The 23,514-nt window shown below is 35.7% G+C and overlaps 1 protein-coding gene across 6 annotated transcripts in view; it reads left to right on the plus strand.

Annotated features, from left to right (window-relative positions):
- The window catches only part of Sik3 (Salt-inducible kinase 3), a 36,530-nt gene extending 13,093 nt beyond the window's left edge, over positions 1 to 23,437 (plus strand). Inside the window, exons 1-15 of one of the 6 annotated variants that reach the window (XM_090155176.1) lie at positions 1,275 to 1,430; positions 11,853 to 12,212; positions 14,477 to 14,657; positions 14,729 to 14,890; positions 14,962 to 15,086; positions 15,157 to 15,280; positions 15,349 to 15,584; positions 16,990 to 17,140; positions 17,240 to 17,364; positions 17,538 to 17,868; positions 17,928 to 18,061; positions 19,595 to 19,704; positions 19,774 to 19,922; positions 19,985 to 20,220; positions 20,304 to 23,437. In XM_090155176.1, the coding sequence (XP_090011302.1) occupies positions 12,066 to 12,212; positions 14,477 to 14,657; positions 14,729 to 14,890; positions 14,962 to 15,086; positions 15,157 to 15,280; positions 15,349 to 15,584; positions 16,990 to 17,140; positions 17,240 to 17,364; positions 17,538 to 17,868; positions 17,928 to 18,061; positions 19,595 to 19,704; positions 19,774 to 19,922; positions 19,985 to 20,220; positions 20,304 to 21,866 (3,774 nt within the window). In that variant the 5' untranslated portion in view covers positions 1,275 to 1,430; positions 11,853 to 12,065 and the 3' untranslated portion in view covers positions 21,867 to 23,437. Of the gene's footprint in view, positions 1 to 1,274; positions 1,431 to 10,841; positions 10,905 to 11,852; positions 12,213 to 12,416; positions 12,450 to 14,476; positions 14,658 to 14,728; positions 14,891 to 14,961; positions 15,087 to 15,156; positions 15,281 to 15,348; positions 15,585 to 16,989; positions 17,141 to 17,239; positions 17,365 to 17,537; positions 17,869 to 17,927; positions 18,062 to 19,594; positions 19,705 to 19,773; positions 19,923 to 19,984; positions 20,221 to 20,300 lie in introns of those variants that run through there. The other 5 variants (XM_090155172.1, XM_090155175.1, XM_090155173.1 and 2 more) reach the window with 5 other exon arrangements.
- Positions 23,438 to 23,514: the final 77 nt, after the last annotated feature.

A 23,514-nucleotide genomic window follows, 5' to 3' on the forward strand; every position in this document is an offset into this window, starting at 1 on the left:
AAAAGAGGAAAAACAGTAAATTGGGCAAACGCCCAAATATTGGGATAAGATTTAAAGAAATTTTATTGGGATACCGAGGCCGGTAAATGTAGCGTGGAACTAGATATCGTGGAAAGTTATAACCCTAACTGGTAAAGAGTTATGTACGACACGGCGGCATCGGCTGAACTGTACGTGAAACCAATACCCACAAATCCCTTGAACTGTGTGTAAAAACAGTTTTCTTATGTGCTAATGTTTAATTATGTATTTATTCAACCAATACTTTAATTTTTATCCTTTATTTTCTATTTCTTTATTATATTACGTAAAATTCCACACATAAAGCCTCAATAGATTATTTACACAGTCACCAGTTAATATTACCTTTAAAAAGGCTTTAATTGTTTAAAATTTATATTCTGACAAATTTTAAGCTATTACGACTTCTTGACATTAAATTCGTATAAATAGCTAATTTTCATCTCTTAAAACTTGTATAAATAACTAATTTTAATACTATAAAATTTGTGTAAATCAGTAATTTTTATAATAAATGTATAACTTTGAGATGTTTATTATATAATTTCTATAGTTTTGCTGACTATTGGCTTGTAGGCCAAACGAATCATTAAACACGGTGATTTTGTTTTAGCAATCTGTTAATTTAATTGTCGAATTAAATAATAATTAAATCAAATTGAAAATAAGGAAAAAAATTGCTAAGTACAGTTCCTTTATTGTAATACTTTTCGTATTTGGTGTTTTGTGATATATAATTGGCCTACTAATAGAAAATATCGAATTATTATTAAAGAAAATTTAAAAATTGACGACAATAAGTAAATTAGTACGTCAGAATTTTAGAATTCAATAGGTAGTAAGTATATCTAGGTTTAAATTGTGGGGGGTAGGTAGGGGGGTTAGAAAAGAGCAAGATCGAGAGGCATTCCTTGGAAAATGTATCCGATCCGCGTTTATACCGTAAAAAGAGAAACACTAAGCCTTGCCTATATAAGCGCGCTGTGTGCAGCAGGTCGTTCTAGGGACGCTTCTTCTCGTTGCCATGGCAGCATGACGCACGAAAGACGTCAGAGCCTGAGAGAGAGATTCGCGCGAAAAGGGGGATGTAAAACCAGCGGTAGAGAGGAAGAGTGTGGATGCGAATTTCAGATTGGGGGGGGGTGATAAATTAAGGGGAAAAGAGGGGAGGAGAGAGGGGGGGTTGATTTGGCTCCCGAAGTTCCGATTGGGGTAGCCCTTTAAGCGCCGGCATTCTATCGTAACCGTTTGGTAGCATCGGACGCGCGATCCGCCGCGTAGTTTTAAATTCTAAAATATACGTTTCTCTCTCCTTCTGAAGATCCTGACAGTCCCACTCTCTACCTGGCTCCCGGGAGTTCCCCGTGTCCCTCTCAATCTCCGTGTGCACGATAGAAATACACTTTTAGGTGAGATCATTTTGGCATTTTACCATTTTTCTTTCTCGTAACCAACGTTTGAGACTATTCTTAATTGGTTATATATTTTATCAAATTATTATTCGTTTGTAGCGTAGTACGTAATGTTTAAACACATGTTACAAAGACACATGCTTTAGAAATTCGTAAAAAGTTTTTCGTGGTTTTGGATAACTTGTTCGAAATTTCGTGTTTTTTTACCACAACCATTTTCTGAAATAAATTGTTATAAAAAGTATTAAGCAAGTTTATGCGAAATTTAATTAACCATAAGATTTCAGTTAATAACGTGATTAGAGAGATAATATAACTTCATATATGGAATGGAATGGAATGTTTTATTAACGTGTACAACAACAGTTACAAATTTAACCAACAAGGTTGTACACGGAAGGTGTGATATAGTTTTTTGTTTGTTTTAACATAGGTTCGTAGCTTTAAATGGTAATTTTACAATATTTTCATTTTAACGGTTTTCGAAATGTTGTACATGAAAGGTGTAAAAGAGCTATTTATAAATAAACATGATAGGGAAATCCCGATAATATAGATTAATATTAATTTAAAATATTGATATTGTATTATTATTATTATTAATATTATAATTTATAAATATCAATAATACATGATTAATATATTAATTTATAAATATCAATAATACATGATTAATATATTAATTTATAAATATCAATAATACATGATTAATATATTAATTTATAAATATCAATAGTACATTATTAATATATTAATTTATAAATATCAATAGTACATTATTAATATATTAATAAATAAATATCAACATATATTAATAAATATCAACTTATTAATAAATAAAAATCAACATATTATTATATTAATAAATACATATCAACATATTATTATATTAATAAATACATATCAACATATTATTATAGTAATAAATACATATCAACATAATATTATATTAATTAATAAATATTATTATATTAATATTATTATATTAATAAATATCAATATTATATTAATAAGTAAATAAATATCAATATTATATTAATAAGTAAATAAATATCATTATTTTATTAATTAATAAATAAATAAATATCAATATTATATTAATTAATAAATATCAATATTATCAAGAATGTATTTATTTATATTTAGGGAGAATTATTATGATGCGACAATCGCCGGGCACGTTGAACGCCTTTCCCCCGTCTCGCGCGGGGGGAAAGACAAAACGTCACCGGCGTTTGATTTCCATCGCGTTAGGTGACGTAAATTTTAAGCAGCCAATGAAATACCGGGACTATTCGTTTTATTTTAAGTGGAGGAGCGAACTGGGGTAACCAACGGGTGGATTGAGAGAAAGGTTAAAAACCGTCTCGACATAGACATTCTCCCTAGGTATAAATAAATACATTCTTGATATTATAAAATTAATAAATATCAATATTATATTAATTAATAAATATCAATATTATATTAATTAATAAATATCAATATTATATTAATAAATATCAATATTATATTAATAAATATCAATATTATATTAATAAATATCAATATTATATTAATAAATATCAATATTATATTAATAAATATCAATATTATATTAATAAATAAATAAATAAATAAATACTAATATGAAATTAATATTAGATTAGACTTTTGGTACAAGAATTTTTTTTTAATTTTCTGTTAATTAATGCAAAAATCACTCCCTCCATACAAATTCAAAATTTGGCTCCGATTTCGATATTTGAGGTGGCAACGTGTGCGTCTGCGGCCCAGTTTCTATTTGTCGATTATGTTCTCTCTCGGCGTTTATTTGGGTCAAGGGAAGCCCCCTCCCGCTTCACCTTCACTCGGTTTAGCTCCCAGAAATGTCATTTTCACAAATTTTAGCTCACCCCCCCCCTCTTTTTTAAAAATATCGAAAAAGCGAAAATTTCGTGATATCTGGGGATTTGTGTAAAAATACCCACATATCCTCTTAACCCTAATACATTTCTTCCGAATATATTAAAATATCGGTATTATTTTCAACCCCTTTAAAGATATATTTTATAAAACAATTTTTTGATTTCCAGCTAAGCGTATTACGGGCTGCGTTACCATAGCAATGGGAAAAACTTCTATTTTCTAATACTAGCAACAAATGAGTGAACTTTAGCATTTAAATGGTAACGCGCGATGGAGAAAACGCGCGCAAAAGACTCCGTATGCGTGATATCGAAGTTTATTTTAAATCGCTATGTTGAAGACGTGTAAAGAATTCACTTCACGAGAATGGACTGACCACTAGGTGCCTAATAATATTTCTTGACTTTCAAAAAGTAGATCCACCCGTAGTCGGCTAGAATAGAATTATCAAAAGTAACATATTAAAATAAGTATGACACTTTCTACTATTTTAAAACTAATTTCTTCACGAAACCTTTTTTCGATACTGACATTATCACGCAGTTCAGATTTTGACTGCGACCGAACTGAGTAGTATATTATCGTCCTTGGTGGTAATAGTTTATATTGTTGTTGGCATATTCAGGCACCAAGGGGCTCTGTACTGAACTAAGACTTGATTACGCAGTATCTCTGAAAATCAGTTCGGGTATAATTTTTTCAAATTTTGTTTTTCTATTTTTTTAAAATTGGAGTGACTAAACGTAGCAATGGTTCCCAATATTACTGGTTGCGGATTTACAGCATTGGGGGTCTTATACGTGTTCTATCGAATTGTCTGTATTTTGGTTAATTTAGATTAGTTTACTTTAATACTATCATCGACTGTTTTTTTGCTCGTAAAATTATGAGATACATTTTTGACCTTGGAACCGCTGCTACGTTTAGTCGTACATTTTCAAGTGCGCGACTGCACGAAGAAGGTTTATTTTGATGATCCATCGCTATGTATTGTTAGAACCTTACCAAAAATAATGCTTTAAATAGGTCAAATTTATTCAGAATATATATATATATATATATATATATATATATATATATATATATATATATATATATATATATATATATATATACATAATTGTATTTACACTTATTTGTTACTTTTAGTCATACTTTGAAAGCATCGAAGATTCTTTCTTATTTTTTACTTAGATCACACTTATTTGTTACTTGTGGTCATACGTTGCAAGCATCGCGTACTGCTCCGATAAGTGTCACACTTATTTGTTACTTCAGGTCATACGTTGTAAGCATCGCGTATTTCTCCGATAAGTGTCACACTTCTTTGTTACTTCAGGTCATACGTTGCAAGCCTCACGTAAAGCTCCTTCGCGATTTACCGAGGTCCTTTCAAAGGTGAAACGCCAATACATTTTTTTTTCAAAAATAATAAACTTTATTTTGGTGCACATGACAACTAGGTCTTCGCACCATACACACCCTGATAAATTACCCAACTTCTTACCAGATGGCGCCAACAGTGTAAAAACTGTCGGCTCTATCATTGCCACCTGCATTATGATAAGGCCCTTGTTGTTAGAGATGGCTACGAATCTATCCGGTTCTTCGCAAAAACGACTTTACTCGAGAACGTGGTGCCATCTATTAATGGCAAAGGAAGCTAAACTTCAAAATAGCGAAACAATAACATTGTCAGAAAGCCATTGTAGATTATTGTAATTAGACCACTTATACTCTACTAACAAGGAGACGACCCGAGGTGTAACACACCGATTTTGTTCAAACTCGGGGGTTTGGTAAACCTTCATGTAACTTGATAAACCCCAAAGGGAAATGTCTCCATAGAAAACCGTTTTGCCATGGCAACCAAAAATGTTTTTGACAATACAAAATGGAACTTTTCCTATTGAATATAACATGGAAATCTGGCCAAATGTAAGGGTACCCCTGTAAAGATTTTAATCAACTTCGAAATTTTTCATTATTTTCTTATTTATATTTTCTATTTTTAGCATTTTCAAAAATTAAATTTTTTTATTTAATATTGGTCAGATTACGGTTGCCTATGGAGACATTTCCCTTTAGGGTGTTTCAAGTTACATGAAGGTCTACCAAATCCCAGAGTTTGAACCAAATCGGTGTGTTACACCTCGGGTCATCTCCTTGTAAGTGGATTTAACCTAAATTATATACCCCATTACTTAAGTTATTGTCAAACGCGGGGGGTACTTTTATGTCCCGCCTTTTAAGTCAAAATTTAGTTTAAGCATATTGTTTTGATTTCGACGCTAGCGACATCTGTTGAATGTTCAAATTAAATGTCTACTCTCTGTAACGGAAATTTGCAAAAATAACTCTAAAATTTATTTCCAATGATAGAACGCTGGCGTATTAAAAATTTATTTACTCAGTGACTGGCTAATTTGAACGGATATGACGTTTCTAGGGAAGGAATTAGTATTCGCCAACTCTGGATTTCACTAATTTGGGTAAAATTTGTCCAGACTGGAATGGCTTTTGATGACGTCAATTCCGCGCTTGAAAGACGATGGGCGGTTTTTCACCCAATTTGTTACGATTTAAAATGTCACTGGATTGAAATTACTATTTGAAAATTATACCTAACTCTGAATTCTATTTATCGTCCCGAGATCGCTTCGTTAATGTAATAAAAGTTGAAAACGAAAACCAAAGCCCGATAGAAATATTATCCGCAATTTGATAATGCTTTGAACGAAACTTCCCATGGCAAAACCTTTTAACCAACACGATCGTAATTTTTAGATATTTGACTTTTTCAAAACCTAAGTTATAAGATTTTAACGTGGTTTTTAATGCAAAAATTATAAAATCCAAAACCATTTTTAAGTCATAAATAATTAAATATTTATGACTTTTACCTGAAACTTTTACAGTACTTTTGTACATGCCTTAGTAATACTGATGCGTAAAAATCTAATGATTCAAAAATTTGTTGGCTATAAGGTTTTGCCATGGGGCAGCCTAGACGTTCGCGGTTTTTAAATTTAGTTGCTTAAACTCTTTTTATTTTTAGTTACACCGCGTCAGGTACGTAATTTCGTTATACCGTAATAGTGAAGATAGTGTAGTGAATTAAGGATGATGTCTGTCCTCCGCGGTGAAAAGGTCACTAAACCCCGACCGTCGTACGCTGAAAATACAATAATGACATTTTTAAATTTCCGCGTTCGCGCGCTTACGTACGGCGCCGCGATAGAGAAGTTAAGTTCGTCTTCGTTCCCGCGATGACCTCGGATACTTAACCTATAATATACCGGTTCCAGCGCGGAGCCCCATTCAAAATGAACCCTAGAGACGCAGGGTCAAGAGACACGGCTTCGATAAAGGTCGAAGACTCAACTCTGGCCAGTGTCATATTTTTTGGGACTAAAAGGGGGTTGTGGCTGACAATGGCTCGCTCTGTCTCTCCCTGAATGTAAAGGGAGAATTATTAAAACGCGCGTTTCCTGCCTCGCATACTAAACATTTAAATTAAAAGGGGATATTCTGCCAGTTTCCTCCGGGCTTACGCGCACCCCTGTCCTGGAATCGCGTTCCAATTATCTAATTCAGTCGCGCTTATTGTCTTTTTCGGGGGCCAAACGGACTTCCTACCCGATACTTTTGAATAAATTAAGCGACCAGCTCAATGCGGGCTTTTGACGCCTTTTTTTTAATCTTTAAAGAGTTCTTTACTTTTGAAAGAAATTAAAATTTTGCGTGGAAATGCGATAGAAATTCAAGTTGTTTAAAATTCAAACCATCATCTTCTTAAACAAATTGCCAGACTAATATTTATTCCGATAAAGAAGGACACACGACGACGAAATCCGCGTTTGGACGGTACTATATAAGGGAATTTGAATAGCCTTCGTGTCTTCCTTTTCTTCTTCGCGTACCCTACTTTACCAAAATGCAGCTATGGGATTTTGAAAACCAAACATATTTTCCCATTTTGTTTGGCTAAAACTACTGGTGTACAGTGAAATATTAACAGTCTGACGCGTTTTCCTGCATACGCCTTTTATGTTGTACAGTACATTTATGTTGTTTAGTGTTTACGAGCAGCCTCTACTTCGCGTCATTAAAAGGTTTTTGCCACTTCTTCTACGTGGATTTTTGTTCACATTATTTAAAATTTTAAACATTTTTAAAGTAGATTAATTTTTTAGTTAAAATTGAGAATGAATCGAAAAATTAGACAAACCGAAATTTTCGAGTTACCTGATTTTGAACGCGTTAATTTAAATTAATTTTCACTCAAGCCGAATGTTTTTTGGAGTTAGATGGTATCTGTATCAATTGGTACGAAATTCAAATATGACAATTTGTGGTATCCCGAGAATTGGGCAGAAATCTCACTTAAAATGAAAATTTCTTAATTCAGAAATGATCGGTATTAACTAAAAATAAAAATTTCAAGCAAGTCGGTCTTAAAGGCCGACTACATAAATCTTCGGTTTAATCTTGTCTTTCACTGGAAGTAGGCTGACTGCATGGCACACGTGTATTGCAGCAAGCCTACTTCCAGTGAAAGACAGAGTAAACCGAAGATTTTTGTAGTCGGCCTTTAATTAAAAAAAAATATGTACATTTAAATTCGAAAATTGACAAAAATCACTAAGATGGGCAAATGCCCCAATTCCGGGGCCCCCATCTCACAAATGTTAACAATGCCGACGAGGGCATGATATCTGCCATTAATTGACGTATCATGTGTCTTTGTACCTCTAACGCACCGCGAGAAATCGTGCGAACACTGATGGCGGCGGACATAATACGTGAAACTAATACACATAAATCCCTCAGGGATTGTGTGCAAAAACTACTCAATATTCCACACAAAAAAAAAACCACCAAAGTTAAAAAAAAATATTTGCTCGGCTTTATAGTTGCATCGCAGCTAGATACCATGAAGTCCTGGCATTTAATAATTCCAGTAACTACCGATAAAATATAAATCGGAATATATTTTAATATTTTTGCCATTACGAAAAAGTAAAACTAATGGCTTTAAAAGTCGCTCGATGACTTAGGCCTAAGGTGGTTAGAAATAATACCGGGAAAAATAATACCGAAAATAATATTTTTTTGAACGTGAAAAAATTTCCGCCATCGAATTGTCATTGAAATAAAACGATGAGGCACTTTACCGGAATGTATCGGCACTAAAATGCGGTTAATTCAATTTGAAAAATTGTATCGTCCTTGATCCTTTTAGACAACTGAAATACAGTCCAATAGCCTAGCGCACTCCCGAGGTAACAGGATAAAATTAACATTTAATTGGATTTTAACGTAATATCTATTACCCAGTCCGATGGTCATAAAATTGGCAGTTTTCGATGGCGAAAAATCTATCATATAGAAACCCTAACAAATCGGGAGAACATCGCGATGATTAGGAACTGTGTAACCCTGGGCTGACTTCATTTCGAACGGCGCCTTTAATCAAAACACCCCCTACCACGGCGAGCTTTCCCTCGCTGATAATTTTGAAGGTCGAATTTCGGTTTGGACAGAGTTGTTTGAACGAGATCCAATTTGTAAGACTATCATTTTACACACACACCTTCTATTACACTGTATTACGTTAATCTTTTCCACATATTATCACTTAATTGTCCGTATATGTCATTAGATTTTTTTGCTACGGTTCCTTTACCTTATTGATATATCAGATATGATAACCCATAAAACGAAATCTCAATGTCAAACTTAATATTTGCAAGATACATAATAGAATGTTTTTATAAAATGTGACACGTTTTAATTATCTGATGGTGTATTTGACCCACGTATTTTTAACCTTGATTTTAAGTAAAGCTGTTATTACGGTATCTTCCCATTGCGCCGAATCCCATTCGACCGAATTCCCATTAGACCGAATTCAATGTTTTTGATGAAATTAGCCCAAAGGCGGGTTTTGTATTTTTCTAATCGACCGACGCAATATTCACAATTGAGCGACCGCAAAAAAAAATAGTTTAGTTTTCGTCTGCTTTAAAAAAATTAGTGAAAATAGTTAGGCTTAGGAAAGGAAAGGAAATTGTGGTGGTAGTGGGCAAATGAGTTGACCACTTTATAAATTGCCTGGTTATGTTAGGTTAGGTGACACTGCATGCTGTTCTGACAGATGCTGAAACGGATAAAACCGAATCCTAAACCCGGAGAAGTGCGGGTTTTTCGGTCGAATGGGACAATCCCATCAGACCGAATCCTAAATCCGCCAAAGTGCGGCTTTTTCGATCGAATGGGACTGGGTTCGGTCGAATGGGATTCGGCGCAATGGAACAGATTCGTTATTACTAGCTAATTTTCCCTCAATTTGTTAATCGTAGCTTCTGGCCAAGGTTGAGAAAAACAATATTACTGTAGGGTCAAATAATAATTAAATATTTTAAATTCAAGCTTTTGCGTTCTAAAGGAATTAAATTTACAATTTAATCTCTTATACTTAACTCGGTTTAAATCGTGTTTAAGCGCGTAAACATGCAGTTTGCCTTTGCCATGACACTGAACAATGAACGTTTCTTCGAGCTAGTAGCGTTTCCCCCCTGTTTTATTGTACGCAATTAGTTTTTCTGGAAAGGTTATACCAACTACTACAATCAGGTTGGTTGGTTTCGCTTCGCTACCCGGCAAGTAGAAGGGGAAAACGAATTCTAGGGGCCACTGCGTCAATATATGTATAACCAGAAATCCAAGTGACCCAGAAGATCTAACAAGAGTATATTAGTTATGTGTGTCAGCTGCTAAACATTTTTGTGGTCATTGAGACATTTCAGTATTTCAACGTTTACTTCCGCTTCAAATATGGTTATTAGGCAAACCAAAAAAATTACATTTTGAAAACAGGTAAAAATTAGACTATTCTAAATCGTAACATCGTCTGCTACTTCTTCGTTTTTAACGTAACTAGTACCAGTTAGCCCTAGTTTCTGTTAAACCTGGTGGCATGTGAGGTTACGCGAATTACCATAAACATGGAAATTTATAATCCCTTTAGGGAAATCAATGTAAAATTTTTTACCACAATAATTTTGAAAACACTAAGGCCAAAACCGCGATAATATTGTTAAGGATTTTTTAAAGTACGGGTTTTAGATAACAAAAATATAAATTATGACCTAACACTGTTGAGGAACCCATGGCCCTTTTGTATGTAGATTGTAGATTCCAATATTCGCGTTGTGGAGGAACTTTAAGAGTTCACAACGATTATACGCAACCCCCCCCCGTATACTTTCCTCCTTCTTGATAGTGGTTTTATCCCGGGAGCCTACTATGTAGGCTCAATTCATATTTCTTTTTTCAAGAGCGAAACCTCTCTCTCTCTCGCGGCCGGCAGCGGCATAGACGCACCCAAGGCCTTCAATTGTGGCGCGTCTGACGTCAGTAATGACGTCAAACGCGCGCCTCGCCTCAGCTATCGATAAGCTTTCGCTCTCCTTTTGCCAGTTTTCGCTTTCACTCGGAATTAACGAGATTCTAGCAAACTTCAATCCAGTTTTGCGCTTATTTTAGCCGTAAAAGAATGTAAATATTCTTATTATTCTCGTTTTATTTCGTGTGAACTTCGTATTAAACCGTAACGTAGCTAATAGCGGTAGTACTGGGTAAGGAAAATACGCGTTTTCCGCCGGTTTTTCCAAGTGTAGAAACTATAGAACGCGAGGCAAAATCATCTTCGATATAAACAAGATAAACGCGGTAGCGCGTAATCAGAGCTGGCCGTGGTACGCGCAAGGGCTAAATTTATTTTTGCAACCCTCTATCTACCCAGACTACCACGAGTGGCTACCTGAGAGCAAAAATAAAGCAAGTAGAGTTGATACGTGACGTTTGATAGAAATTGGAAATGTGAATCATCGAGTGTTTTTAAATTACACTAACTTATTACTTAATTTTTTGTAATGCCTTTAATTTTCATTTAATATATATTCATTATTATATTACTACTCGTATTATTCTAGATTTAAATACCAAAAACTAGTTTTTCTCAAGAAATGGGTTTTTAACAGTTGCTTGACTTTTTATCTCAGCTAGCCCTTTGTAAACTCAATTTTTTTTTCATGGGAATCTGTTTATAAAGATAAAGCGCGTCTACTATGTTTTCGCGTTTCTTTCGTTGCAAAATCAAACCTCCTTCCAGGTGCGCATTACAGTATACTTTTATCTATAACTTTAGGCCATAGCAGAGAGTCGGGGATTCCCGCGATAGTTCAAAAACTGGCGATCGTAACCGCTGTTGCTAAGAGCCCTTTCGAGAAGCGCTCACATTTCGAGAAAGTTTTGCGACGCGAGAGAAAAAGGGGAGTTTTTGAAAATAGTATTTGAATATAGAGTGTAACGCCGAATCGATTGCGTAATCGTTTCATATTTTCAGGAGATAACCTCCCCCCTTTTCGTTATCGGCAATATTTAGTTCGATGTACGGGTTTTTACAATTTGATATAACATTATTTCCCGTCTTTTAACTTTCAGATTCGAGCGATTGGAAGGATGGAATTGTTCGGAGAATCTTTAATACACCGTGGCATTTCTCGTAATTCAAAAAGCGCGGCCGGAAAATTCGACGAGAAGATTTGCATTTGCTTAGCCTGCGGACGCTCTATCGCCATCTACAGGCGCGAGCGTCGATGATGATCCGATACATGCGCGCGTAATAATACATATACACCCAAAGGACCGAAAAAGATGGCGACGGACAGAGCGAGAGTTGTCGGTGTCAGTGGGAATACGGCGGGACTGGTTAGAGTTGGCTTCTACGAATTGGACAAAACAATTGGGAAAGGAAATTTTGCAATCGTCAAGTTAGCCACTCACATCATCACCAAAACTAAGGTAGGTCTAGTTTTGTTACGATTAAAAATCGCGAGTTCCGCGGTCCGGGCTTCCGACGGTTGTTTTACTTAGGCCTAGGTCTCCACCAAAAAACACTTGGCTCGCATCCACGGGTATCCTTCAGCTTAGCGCTAGCCAGTCTCCGATTTTGTTTACGCCTCGGTTTATGCCCGATAGACCGATATCGTATCGGGTTCTCCGACACTCGAATAAATCGAAATGATGCGCGGGGATGAGGTCAAAAAATTAATTCCTTCCACCGCGATCTAATGAAAAGTCATAGGTTAGACGGCCGTTCGATAAGTTACTATCTGAATGTTGCAACTGATAACAAAAATACGTCAGCCTTGATGTTTAAATTTATGGATGGGGTTGTACTCGGAGCGATTCAGATTATTCTATAGATTTTTCTACTAAGTTAAATAAGCATCGTTACATTCTTAATAATTTGCGTGGTTAAACGAAACTTGACTTAATTTTGAATGATTTTCGCGTAGGCTCGTCTAATAATTTGATGTCCCACGCAAAATGAGTTGATAAGGAATCCAGATAGATTTTTTTCATTTCAATTGATCACGTCATTTTGTTCTGGGGTCTGGGAACTTCTCGGATAGATTGACTTCCTTTAGACTTGTAGATAATGTCAACATTTTTGTTTATGATAGCCTAACTTATTTATCACTACAGTGCGGTAGTCCGGTATCCGTTCAAAAACCCATAAACCCAAGGTTAACAATATGGATTTGCGACAGACAATAACTAATGTTTTTATACAAGGCATTTTCTTTTTGAGGCGGAATAATTATCTATAGGCGATCTCAGAATGGAAATTGATTTTATCGCTAATTTCTCCGCAGCCACCTGTTTTCGTGGCTTTTGTTGTGATTTGTTTCATTATTTTTCCTCAACCTGTTATTGTATGGTGTCCGCTCTTAGCCTCTTATTAATTATAGAGCCTAGTAACTAGAAATTTACATGTATTAAATTTAGGGGCCAAATTCTCAGGGTCGTTCTCTTAACTTCCGATGGTTTTATCATAAACTTATTTGTAGAAACTAGAGATGAATGCATGGTTTTCTTCCCCCATTTTCAAGGCTCTCTTAACTAGGCGTGTAAAGAGCATTTACTGAAAATTAAATATTTTACGAAATACCATAACGGGTAATTTGGTCACTATCGGTTTTGAAACGCTTTCCTTTGTTACTCTACTGTGAAAAATAGCCGAGTTACTGATATTCCGAGCCTCCTCAACCCCGGTTGTTTCTCGCATTACGAGCGGCGTTCTTTCCTTTTTATATCAACTAAGGAAATAGAATATTCTCAATTTTCCTATCCGTGGCCTAAATTACGTAGAGCTTCAGGATGTACCGGATTTTCTTCATTTTAATCTTGAGAGAACACCCACGATTATGGAAGGGAACCTCGAAAAGAAACGAAATTACTTATGCAACGACCACCCTATTTCTCCTTACAAAATCCGCTTATTTGGTCTGTTTAACAGACTCCACACTGCCTCAAAGGAGGTCGACCTTGAGTCCGTAATAACAAAAACAATAACGTGTTTATTTTCTCTATTCTTATGGCGTGTTTTTTTTAATCTAGTTCTTTTTAAAGCGAATTTGAATAAGCCTGTAGCGCTCGGCGTACATTTTACGTTCTTAACCCCTAATGCTGAGATTGTTAAATAATTAAAACCATAAAATGTGGGACCTCTAGAATTGATCCGCTCTTTTTACCTCATTTTATATGGCAGCTATCCCACACCTCCCCAACTCCGAAGGAGGTCAAGTTTCAGAAAGGAGGTTAACCTGACTTTTATCAAGCTTTTATAATTTTTAAGAGACGGCATTCGTAACGTTTTGGGAAGCGGGTTAAACTGATAGTTCTGTTTTGGCTTAGAAGGAGGGACGACAATTTCCCCGCGTTCAAATGAACTTTAAGCCAACATCTTTTATGTTATTGATCACTGACCTGGGAGCGAAGTACAAGGCGGGGAAGCGATTAATCCGATATTGTAGATTTTTAGTGCATTCCCGCCTTTTCAGGCGCTGACAGGTGGCGTAAAACTTATGACTTTAATAAATTACGTGAACCTCTTGACCGAATTCAATTAGTTAATTGAAGAGTTTTACTCTCTCTCTCTCTCTCTCTTTTCTTAATTCTTTTGAAAATACGCATCTACTGACCTTTCCAATAAACTCTTGGCCTATTTTTAGTTCTTAATTTCGTTAATCATACTTAAAAATTTTTAACTTTTCCATTAGGTTGCCATTAAAATTATCGACAAAACACAGCTCGATGAAGATAATTTAAAGAAAATATTTAGGGAAATTCAAATAATGAAGCTTCTTAATCATCCACACATTATAAGGCTTTATCAAGTGATGGAAACTGAGAAAATGATATATTTAGTCACTGAATTTGCTCATAAAGGAGAAATATTTGGTGTGTTGACTATATTACTAAGTGAGTTTTAATACTGATTGGCTAGCCTATAATTATTTTATTACTCGTAGATTATCTAGTTGCGAATGGTCGTATGAGTGAAACTGAAGCTAGACAAAAATTTAAACAAATAGTAGCAGCCGTGAGCTATTGCCATCAGAGGCATGTGGTGCACAGAGATCTTAAAGCTGAGAACTTACTTCTAGATTGCGATATGAATATTAAAATTGCTGGTAATTAAATTTTTAAGATGGTATAATGATGGTGAAAAAAAAATATGAATTTACAATAAATTTCTTGGTAGATTTTGGCTTTAGTAACCATTTTCAGCCTGGCAAACCATTGGCTACTTGGTGCGGAAGTCCTCCTTACGCCGCTCCGGAATTGTTTGAAGGAAGAGAATACGATGGCCCTAAAGCCGATATTTGGGTAATTTTACAAATGTCACGCCTTTTGCGAGATAGTTAAAAAGTTTCTAAAATTGTTTATATTTTTCCAGAGCCTGGGTGTTGTGTTGTACGTATTAGTGTGCGGGGCTTTGCCCTTTGACGGCAGTACTTTGCAGAGTTTAAGAACTAGGGTTTTGTCAGGGAAGTTTAGGATACCTTATTTTATGTCAACAGGTAATGAATTGTTTAAAATATTAAAACTTTAATTCAAATTTATTAAAATAAGTCATGTTTTTATATAGAATGTGAACATTTAATTCGACACATGTTGGTTGTGGATCCGGAGAAAAGGCTCACAATAGACCAAATATTGAGGCATCGTTGGACTATGCTCTCTGGCCCTGACTCTGAATTTGATAGGCTGATGAAAGAAAGTAGTTTAGACGCTACTTTAGAAGAAACAGAAGCTACGATTAATGAACTTCTGGTAGAGCATATGGCTCAGTTGCCTGGCTTTTCCAAGGATAGAGTCATAGAGGTGATTATCGTATCTTATACTTTGCATTTTGGATCTACGAAGCTTCTCCGCATTGAATTTGTGGTTATTTTTAATCAAATTTGTAAACCTTTTTCCTTTTATGCCTGTTGGTCAGAGACAAATACTTCAGAAGTTATTTTTGGCTTGATTTGAGTAGAATGAAAATAATTTATCTCTTACGAGAGAAGCATCCATCTAGAATGTGAAAATTAAACATGTAATTTACCAGATTCGAGACAATTTTCAATGTTAACAATTCCCCCCCACCACCCCAAATCGCAGAAGCAAATACCAGATCATGGCTCAAAATTTACAGCGTGTGTTATTCCCCCTGATGATATAAAATGTTAAAATTACACTGTGTAGGGATATTTACTTGGCATGTGCGAGATTTGATTTTTGAGTCGAGCTTCGAGTATGAAAAATTTCACTTTTCACATATCGAGCCCAGCTCTAAATTTTATCGAGCTTTTAGGCTTAGCTTAAAAAGTGGTTTCTGATAGGCTTAGCTTAAAAAGAGGGTTTCTAAATAATTAGGGTTAGCTCTATCACTAGGTTATACTATTTCTTCATTAGTATGATATTTACTGCCAGAGCTTTTACGTTTATTTGAAGCCATATTTGCAAAGTCTGATTTAATAACTAGCCATACAAGGGATTGGAACAAGAAAATAGTAGACTGATGAAACGCCAAACAACTATAAACAGCTAGGGCACCCTACGTCACTTATGGTTTTGGTTTCGGTTTCGTTTTATAAATTTAAAATCAGTGACCAATCAGAAACAACTAGGACTTGTAATCTCACCCAATAAGATATCTAAAAGGCGGGACCAAAGGGATTGTTTTTAGTAGCTTTTCCCGCCATTTTTAAAAGTTCCCGAGTAGTATTGGTATGAATAATATTTTCGAGTACTCGAAAGTTAAGCCTAGGCGTCGATTTAATCCTTGAACCATTTTCGAGCTTTTCAGTTAACGCTTTTTGAGCTTCAAGCCGAGTACTAATATTTACATACAAAAATATTTTATATATGAAATAGTTTTAGTAAGTCACTTTAATAAGCCATTTCTCTGGTACTTCTCTCAAAAAGATATATTATATATTTCTTATTATAGTAAATTATGTGGCAATTTTATTTTAATGTCCATAATGCCAGGCAAAATGTCTTAAAAATGCATGCTTTAAAATTAACCCATATTATTTTTTTAATGTAATTTCTCTAAAATTGATTATTCAATCAAATTTAGTATGCATTCTTATGCATAATGATATCTTGAAATAAATTAGATAACCATGAAGGATTGTTGTATATAGTAGAAGCATGTTATATTTATCGTTACTAGTTTTTTCTGGCTTGGTTGAGTTTCATACGAATGCTTCTTCCCCCTATTGTTTTGTTATTGCAGTCTGTACGAGAGAAATGCTTCGATCACTTTAGTGCCATTTACCATCTTTTGTTGGATAAGCTTAAGAGTCATCAGCGAGCCTCACTTTTATCGCAGAATCTTCCCGTTACTATTCAACCTCAGAGGAAGTCCAGTATCACAACCGGAGTCGGTGAGCGCCTCATTTTCTCTCCCTCAACCAGAGTGACAACCAAAGATTTTTTAATAGTCTCATCTCACCTAACACGATATAATTTCTTTAACTAAACAGTTGAACGAAGTCCGCCGTCTGATTCTGGAACGGAATCTGAACCCTCTCTGGTACCTTCACCCGTTCTTACATTTAGTCCTATCCCGGTTTTACACTTAGTTTCTGAAAATCAGTCCTTAGAAAAAGTAATTTTTTTGTTGTTTCAGTTGTTTTTAGAAATGTTTTGGGGTGTGCAAGTGCTTGTTTAAATGTGTAGACATTTATTTTTGAGTATCATTTCAAGCGAGGACTCTTGCACCCTGGAGATGCATTCTGGATTATTCAATTTCTCTAAAAATTGCTCTATTTACTTATTTAGTTTGGAGAGATAGAGCTTGAATCTGATGAAGAACCGCCTCCTCATCCCGAAACTGTTTCTCGATACCAAGTTATTCGCAGACATACTGTCGGACCTGGTGATTCGAGGAGGGAACATATAACAGATCCCGCAAATAATGAAGGAGCAAATTCTAAGCGCAATTGCTATCAGTTTCAACCGATTGCCAATGTTATTCCTAATACACTGCCACTGGGAGCTTTGCCAAATACTAATTTGGCTCAAAACATTCCTCAAGTTCAAAATCAACCTCTTCAAAACTTCTCGGTGAAAGATCAACATTTACTAAAACCACCTCAAGTTATGGGAGCAGGTAAGATAACCTAATTAATTGGTAAAAGTATTTTTTACAAGCACCTTCATTCCTCATAGCAGGTGGGCTCGGTAGAAGAGCTTCTGATGGAGGAGCTAATATTCAGTTGTTTTTCCAACGACAAATGGTTCAAGGGCAGCTTAGTCAACCAACTAGCAAAGAAAGAATTTCTATTTCACCCGTTGGCCTTCATGTGAGATTTATTTTTTTGCTCAATTTAGATGGCTTGTTATCGTAGCTACCGGTATTTAAGATGGGTCCTGACACATAAGCTGCTAAATTACATTTTGAGGTTGACTTACCAAGCTGTACAGGTCAAATATTTCCCTGGGTACTAGAGGTGAGGCGGTCTGGTTTACCGATGGATCTAAGACCGGTTCTGGAACAGGCGCAGGGATGTACTGCCTTATTAATAACATAAGTAACATAATAACAATAAGTATGGCCATTAACGATATTTACAACCAAACTGATTTTCATAGCTATTGCGTAATCAAGATGTTTTCTCAGCACAGAGCCCACTAGTGTCTAGAATATGCGAGACTTCTGCTAAGCCGAAATATCTGGTTTCCGATAGATAGGCATAATATTAGGCTATAATGATAAAAATTAAAAAAGTTTTTCTCGGCGCCACAAGCTCATGTTTTTTTATGATTCGCACGCGCGCTTCTAAACAAAGCCAAAGACCCTCGCGACTCCAGAATGTGCTCTCCGATATTAGGCTTAAATTTTTATCAAAAAGTAGTCATCCAAAACGGTAAGTCGCGAGTCCAAGTCGCAGCTTGAAGAGAGTATCAGTGTCGAAAATAGGTTTGGTCAGAAAATTAACATTAAAGCAATAGGAAGTGTTATACTTATTGTTATTATGTTACTTATGGTAATAACTATGGTTTTAATGAAAGCATGGGAGAATATGCTACTATTTTCTAAGCAGAAATTTCTGCCATTTGCTTCTGTGCCGACTAAGAAGACTATTGTCTGAAACTACACGGATAGTCAGGCTGCTCTTAATGCTCTTAAGCAGTATAGTATCACTTCTAAACTGGTTCTTAGCTGGTTAGATCTCCTGTTTGATCTTGGGACGCACAATAAAGTTCAACTTTATTGGATACCTGGTCATAAAGGGCAGGGCATCATGGGAACAAAATGGCTGATGCCTTGGCCAGGGAGGGTGCAAAAGCTGGGTTTAGTGGGCCAGAACCTGCTTTAACCAACCCCGTGGCTTGGTACACAGCCTGGTCTCCAAGTATATGTTGGATCGTCAACTCAAGCTTTGGCTTGAGATGGATGGTCAATGCAGGCCAAAGAATTTATCTCAGGCCCCTCTAGGCCGAGAACAAAAGAGCTCCTCTCGCTCTCTAACTGCCCTACTTACAGGCCATTTCGAACTTAACAGACACTTAAATCTAATTGGAGTCAGTGATGACCTAATTTGTAGGGCTTGTCTGGCTGAGGAGGAAACTGCCTCTCACATTCCCTGTAGCTGTGACTATTATGCGGCTCAAAGGTTTGAGCATCTCGGTATGCATCGGTTGGAGACGCATTACGCCTTCAACATCCCGGCCAAGAGGATTTTAACTTTGTGTCGGAAATAGGACTTTTTACCTAAAGTCACAAGCTGGGGGTTGCACAATGGACCTATGGTCGAAGTGCGCGACTTGCCACCCGTTTCAATAATAATAATAATATCGTAGTAAACAACAGGTGTTTTTTTTGGATATTTTAGTTGTCTCCTGGAAGTCCAACTTATATCCAGGGCCTTCAGACTTTGACGGTCCAAGAAGACGAGGGAAAAGAAGCTTTGGAGCAGGCCGAAAGTTCAGCTGTGATAAATAGGTAGGTTTTATAACTAACTATAATTTATTTTATTTTTAAATAAGTAAATATGTATTGTCCTTTTTTAAGGTACCTTATGACTCGTGGCATTAGTAAGAGGCATACACTGGCTATGGCCAATGCTGAAGAAGTTCAAGAAGTACAGTGGAAAGCCGCTCAACAACAGCCAGTCAAACAACGCAGGACAGGGCTTTTAACCGTTATGGAAAAACAACCAAGTATATATAAATTAATATATTTTTGAAATGAATAAATTCTGACATTGTTTCTTTTATTCAAGTTACCACTTTTATGGCTGCTGGCCGTGAATGTTTTAAAGACCTTAGCCCTTTGCATACACCAACCGAAAGATTTTCCCCTGTTCGAAGGGCTAGTGACGGTAGTACAACAGTCCCTCCTTACAGAACGCAGTTGGAGAACTTTTATGCTCAGAATGTAAATCTGGGTGGAACTGCGTCAGCGGAGCACCACGCGGTAACTGTTAAAGCCCTACAACAAGAATATCACCAGCTACAAGTAATTTTATTGCTTTGTCAAATTAATAAGACTTGATTTCATTGACACTTGGGCTTCTTCTTTTATTTATTACCCAACAGCAGAAACATAGCGGTATGTTAGATGCCCAAATGTTAGCGGAAATGCAGAGGCGTCATTCCCTTCACCTCCAATCAATGGGGGGTTGCACTAACGGTGCTGGAACGGGACATCTTCATCCAGGGCCCAGTTTGGTTACAACATCGGCTTCTTCCCCACCATCGATTGCAGGTTCCCCGATTCACCAAACACCCGCAACATCTGGTACAAATTCGGCTTCGGCCGGTTATTTGGCTCATCATCTTCAAAAGCTGCACCTGCAGCAAAGGAGGGGCAGTCCGGTTGATTTTACGGGTCACGAAGTGATGTTACAAAATTACCAAAGAGCTCCTACTCTCTCTCAAAATCACGGAAGTAATTCTCCTCCAAGTAATATTTATCAACCCGAATTGCCAACTGCCGGTGTCATTTCTCCACCTTATTGTAAGACTGGAATTTCTTCACCTCAGCAGCGTACTTCACCACCTCCAGCCTTTCCGGAATCACCGACTCATCTTCCCCAGAGCGCTGTATTCCCACGATTGCAATCTCTAGTCTCAACCCAGCATCATCGTAATAGTCCTCCTCCTACCTTCCAAAATTTAGGCATGATTCGCGAAGATGTAACGGAACTCGCCAGTGCGGATGGTACCTTGTTGGCACCTTTACTAAATCAATCGATGATACCTCCACCCATGGTTCCCATTCTTGCAACCCAACAAAGTTACCCTCCTCAGATTAGTATTACGGATGAAACTGGAGAAGTCAGCATGTCTCCTATGACTATGTACCCTGAAAACACTTCGGTTTCCCCAACTGGTTACGAACCTTCAATTTGCGTTCCTCCTCCTCCTGCCTTTTCCGATTTCACCTACGTATCGCCCCCACAACCTTTTGTGGAAAATCTTCAGAAAGGAGGTGGAAACAATGGAATCCAACGTTCCTTTCCTGGTTTCTTCAGCGAGGGCTACAGCATCGCTCCCCAAGAACAGGAGGAGCAGCAAAGGGTCTACACCCCACCTAGTTCCCTTCCTGGATCTCCCCATCGAACCTCTAAACAACTGCCAAGATGGACAACCTATCATTCAACTCGAGATTCCTACATTCAAGCCGAACACTTGAGGCAAACCTTTCCACCCCCCGGCCATAGTTTTCCTGAATTGCTTTCTAGCAGCGAAGAGGAGATATTAATGAAACTGAATCAAAAGACTTCTCAGAGTGACCCAGCTACTCACACTTTGGGCTATAATAAATTAGGAACGATGGTTCACGGACCGGTTACTACAGAGCTCCAAAAAACACCCAGCGGGAGTTTACGGATGGCTTTTCCCACCAACGCCCAATTTTCCATGTGCAATAGGGATATTTTACTAGATATTCAACAAAAATTAGGCACCCAGATGTCGTTGCTTCTTCAGCCTTCGGAAAGAGGCCTGGCTGTTGAACATCCGACTGGAATACAGATAGAACTAGAAGTGTGTGATGGGCCGCGACCAGAAGATAGAAGCTTAAAGATGAGGAGAATTTCGGGAGATAGTTTTCAATATAGTCAAATATGTCACGAATTAGTTTCGTGTATGAACATTTAATAAGGAAAATAAACAATCTAAATTGAGTGTACCTTGTAATTGAGAAATAGGAAGAATCTCTATAGTGCACTATAATTTTTGTATATAAAGTAATTATTTCTCAAGAGTGCTGATAGGGATTCGTGTATAATTAAAAAATATACTTTTTTTAATGTCTTCAGTATCATTTTTCGTTGTTGTACAAGAAAAATATATAAAATAGAATAGGGTTAGAGAAAAAAAGTATATAATTATAAACAAACAAATATAACTAGTCAGCATTGGTTTTTTGAATGTTGACATGGCCAGTTTAAACCTGTGATTCTTTACGTTCTATTTTTGGTCTCGATTCCAAAACTGATGAAACTATAACTTTGCGAGATTTGTTTTCAATTTAATGTTCTTTGCTCATTGTACATAAATTTAGGAATATGTAATTTTTGTTCAGATTCACTTTAAAACCATCATTATCATCATCATGTTATCATCAATGAACAATTAGGACTATCTTGTTTATTTTTAAAATAAACCAAACTTGAGAGGTTAAATTATGAACAGAGATTAACTGCAAGAAATGACAAAAAAAAAACAAATTTTGAGACAGTGTACAAAAGAGTATATAAAAGAGAAAAATTTAAATATATAAGCTATATTCTGGTAGATATGAGTGGTATATGTCAACAACTGACACCAAAATTACAGATATTTCTCTAAATTGTACAGTAACTGTTTTTTAGTTGAATAATTTGTGCCTGTTAAAAAACCAAAATATTTTAGATTGACTTCATTTTAAAGCAAAATTAATCACTGAAAGAAAAAAGTTTTCACATAAAATAATACTTAAAAATTAGATTAGGTTTTCACTATCCCCAAATGTACGTCTATATAGACAATAACTGCATTTAGTAAAGGAGTAAAAACAAAAATTAAAATTTACTAATATAAAACTGAATTTAGAATTGTTGTAAAAATGCTTGTTTACGCTGTGTCTAAATTTTAGTATCTATTAGTAATTTTATTCATTTTAAGAAGTGTTTAATAAAGATTGCTAAAGTGACAAAAGTTTAGACATATCAGTGCATATCAGAAAGGTCACTAAAAAATTCCCCTAAGATCCTGCGGCATTTAAATAAGTTTCATCTGCTCAGAAAATTTTTAATTCTTTGTAAATTTTCTATTCAAAAATTTTTTAAACGAAATTTTCAGGAATTGTTTAATGTCAAAGAATCGTTTTAATTCATTTTCTTATATTGAAACTTATTTAAATAACATAAAATTTTATAATTTTTAAGTATATTGGTATTTTAGTTCGGAATAGTGGTTAAAAATTGCAATTTTTAAGGAATTAAATTAAAATCTAGAATAATATTCTAATCATTTTTCCTGTACAATTTCTTTTAAAAATTTAAGGTGCGAATGAAAATTAATGAAAGCAATAAGGCGCAATTTTTTCAAGTACTGGGTTTTTTCTCAAAACGTGAGCTTTAAAAATTAATTTAAAATGTGCGTATTAAATGAATATAAAAATTCATCTATAATTCTATATGTATTGTAAGAGGCTTATTAGTTCCAAAAAACGTAAACAGGAGCCGTGCCATTCAATCCAGTAAATTATATTAAAATTGTAAATAAGAAAATTCTCTTCTTTTTTTATTTTATCATAATTTAT

Source organism: Leiobunum rupestre, chromosome 8 (genome assembly GCF_980474605.1).
Source record: "Leiobunum rupestre chromosome 8, qqLeiRupe1.1.hap1, whole genome shotgun sequence".
Lineage (NCBI taxonomy): Eukaryota > Metazoa > Arthropoda > Arachnida > Opiliones > Sclerosomatidae > Leiobunum > Leiobunum rupestre.